This window comes from Apium graveolens, chromosome 7 (assembly GCF_009905375.1).
Source record: "Apium graveolens cultivar Ventura chromosome 7, ASM990537v1, whole genome shotgun sequence".
In the NCBI taxonomy this organism is placed as follows: domain Eukaryota; kingdom Viridiplantae; phylum Streptophyta; class Magnoliopsida; order Apiales; family Apiaceae; genus Apium; species Apium graveolens.
The window spans coordinates 260,039,715-260,043,494 of record NC_133653.1 but is presented as its reverse complement, the minus strand read 5'-3'; the positions used below and the strand labels follow the sequence as shown (position 1 = coordinate 260,043,494).

The following is a 3,780-nucleotide window of genomic DNA, read 5'->3' as shown; positions in this document are numbered from 1 at the left end:
CAATAGTGATCTTCGTAATTTTGTCAAATATAAGAGACGGATTAAATCACACGAGTTGGCCAATTACTCGCACTTCTATTATTTGGATCTTGGCCAACGCATAGTTCGTGTATATAGTCCAATTACGAAAGATATCGTATAATCCCCTTCTAGCACCTTAGTGTTCCGTGGGGTTTTTATTCGATATATATTAACTTCGTAATCATCCGTCTAAGCTTCAAAGGTTGATTTAATCACACGAGTTGACCAATTACTTTGCATTTCATTTATCTCGATCTTGGTCAACGCATAGTTCGTGTATATAGTATCATTACGAAAGGTATCACTTATAACCCTTTCTGGCATCTTCAGTGTTCCGGGGGATTATAAGTCGATCAATAGTAAACTTCGTAATCATCCACCTAAACTTCAAAAGCATAAATTCAAAGCTAATTACTCGCACTTCTATTATTTGGATCTTGGATACGAATCATAGAACATATAAAGTTGCTTGAAGTTAAAAGTACATTTTGACCGCATAATCGTCAAATTATAAGTATACTAAATCCATAAGCCTAAGATCTTAAAAGGATAGGTACAATTCCGAGATTGTAACCAAAGTATTCTTCAATCCATAAATACATAATCGAAAGAAGAAGAATACAAACGAAGTCGTAAGCCATAGTGCTTATACATATATATACAAGACTTCGTATTACTCCCATAAACATATATTTTACGGAGTAATCATACGTATACTTGACATATAAATATATATTCTGAGTTAAGTATACGTGTTGAGCTTGAAGATCAAAAGAAGTCATAATCCTTATTGATTATACATATAAAGGACTTCTTATATTACTCCGATTAACACATAATCCATAAAGATGGAGTAGTCAAAAGTATACTTGATATAACATTTTATATCTCAAGTCAAGTATACCTATAGAGTATTAATATTCTTATTTGAATATTATAGCATCTTTAGGCTAGTACCGTAACATACTAGTTCGACACATATTTTCTCTATACTTTGTGTTTTGTGGATTGTCTTATTAGTTTCGCAGTGAGGTGAGGTGACGTTAGGTGATATTCATTCTAAGACCCAAGTCTCATACGCACTAGCGGGGAGTTAGTCATATTTGCACCGTGAAAAAGAAGAAAGACCCAAGAACGGATACTAAGATCCGAGACTGGTGAAAGCTAAGGAAGCCAAGTCCACATAAGGGATCTACATCAATTTTGAAGAGATAGCGGGGAGTTATTGTCTAAGAGAAGTTGTGTAGGAACTACATTTATTTTGGGGTGGTGACCCTTGTGTTACGCACCAAGATAAATATTTGTAAGGGTGTAAAAGCTAATCCGCCTACTAAAGGAGCGAGTTTATTTAAGGGAAAATCCCGAATCCGAGAGAGGAGTCGGGGACTGAAGTAGGGGTATTTTCTTTTCTTGTACTTTATTTTCTGCACATATAAACTGCATAACCACTCGGAAAAGTTTTTAAAATGCAATAATAATTTTTAAATTGGTAATTAAGCTATTCAACCCCCCTTCTAGCTTAACATAGCCCTCATACGGGACCTAACAAAAATTTGTTTAAACTTTGTCTTGGACGGTTTAAGCAATTTATAATAGTACAATATACATATATTATAATATAAAAAAATTGCACCATGCTCGTGGAGTGGAAAAAATTGCGCCATGCTCGTGGATGTTGGATTTTGTTTAATCTAAACATATTTAAATAATATGTCAGTTTGTGTGGAATTAGTCACCCGCACTAGCATGATTTTAGGAGCTAAATAATAGCAGTGGAGTTGTGGAGAGTCTATTTAGAATTAGTTCCTATTTTATAGCTTTCATTTACTAGTTTTATATAAGTCTGTACACTGCATTGTTCTCTAATAACAAAATTTCTATTTTTTCCAGTTTACATACATACAAGAGTGTGTGCGTGTGTTGTGTTTTTACTAATACTTGGTATTAGAGAACAGGAGATTACTAAGTCCAGAAAAATGTCAAGATGGAAACAAACAAAGCCAAAGAGAACTCGATCGGCCTGAGCTACCTGATGCTAATAAAGACGAACTATACAGCATGGGCTCTCAAAATGAGAGTATTTATGCAAGCCCATGGGCTGTGGGAGGCCATTGAACCAAAAGACCACAAGGCAGCAGTCGAACATAAGATGGACAATCGTGCTCTAGCCGTTATTTACCAAGGAGTCCCTGAAGACATTCTATTATCCATCGCAGAAAAGAAGACATCGAAAGAGGCCTGGAACAGAGTTTGAACAATGTCGTTGGGAGACGATAAGGTGAAAGTGGCGAAGGCACAGACCCTTAGGTGTGAGTTCGAAGCTATGTGTATGAAAGAAAGTGAACAGCTGGATGAATTTTTCCTGAAACTGAACAGTCTGGTGTCCAACATTAGAGCCCTGAGAGAAAAGGTGGAAGAAGTTTATGTTGTTAAGAATTTACTTAGAGCAATGCCCTCTAAATTCCTGCCAATTGCTTCTACGATCGAACTGTTCGGTAAGGTTGAAGAAATGTCAGTCAAGGAGGTCATTGGGTCACTCAAGGCTCATGAGGAGAGATTAAAAGGAACGATAAAAACAAATCAAGGACAGCTTCCACTGAATGAGGAAGAATGGAGGAAACGAGAGAGCAACGAGGGACAATTACTTCTGACTCACGAGGAATGATTAAAGAGGACCAATAGAAACGAGACTCGAAGTGGTGAAGAGTACCATGCGAAAGATGGAGTTCGCGGAGTAAGGGACAAAAGCAGAGTGAGATGCTTTAAGTATCAGGCATATGGGCATTATGCCATGGACTGTCGTAAGCCAAGAAGAGAAAGAGAGGTGCAAAAGGAGGTAAACCTCTCACAAATTCTTGAGGATGAGCCGGCCTTGTTGATTGCCGAGGTAGGAGTAATAAAAGCAAAATCAATGTTGTTGAAGGAGGACTCAGTCATTCCAAAACTCTGTACAAATGTTGAGGGATAAAGAAAGTCGCAAGTGTGGTACCTCGACAACGGGGCAAGTAATCATATGACTGGACCACGTGGAAAATTCAAAGAGCTTGATGAAAGTGTGAGCGGAAGAGTGAAGTTCGGGGACGGATCTACTGTTAATGTTAAAGAAAAAGGGTGGGTTGCATTCCAGTGTAAAAATGGCGAGGAAAGAATTTTACAGGAGGTATATTTTATTCCTAATCTGTGTAATAACATTATAAGTCTGGGCCAATTATCGGAGGCAGGGAATAGAGTAATACTTGAGGGAGATTACTTGTGGGTCTACGAAGTTAATGGAAAGCTTCTGATGAAAGTGAAAAAACCCGAAAATTGGTTGTATAAAATTAGCCTTGAGCAGAAAAAACTCTCATATTTACTCACGAAGTTGGAAGAGAATACATCGTTGTGGCATGCTCGGCTTGGGCATGTCAATTTTCGAGCATTAGAGTTTATGTCGAAAGAAGAAATGGCACTGGGAATTCCAGAAATGATACAACCATTATAGAAGTGTGAAGGGTGCTTCATGTCGAAACACTCCAGGAGGCCATTCCCGTCCTAACCAATTTTCAGCTCGAGGAAGACACTGGAAATAATACATGCTAATATTTATGGACCCATCATACCAATGACACCCGGAGGTAATCATTATTTTTTGTTATTTGTCGATGATTATAGCAGGAAGATGTGGGTGTACTTACTGAAGGAGAAGAGCAGTGCATTCGAAATGTTCAAGAAATTCAAGGCCTTGGTCGAAAATGGAGATGGAAGAAGTATTAAAATACT

The 3,780-nt window shown here is 37.8% G+C and overlaps 1 protein-coding gene across 1 annotated transcript; it reads left to right on the top strand.

Annotated features, from left to right (window-relative positions):
- The first annotated feature begins 3,034 nt into the window (after positions 1-3,034).
- Positions 3,035-3,502, top strand: LOC141674775 (uncharacterized). Its single transcript, XM_074481476.1, has one exon. The coding sequence runs from the start codon at positions 3,035-3,037 to the stop codon at positions 3,500-3,502; it is 468 nt and encodes a 155-aa protein (XP_074337577.1).
- Positions 3,503-3,780: the final 278 nt, after the last annotated feature.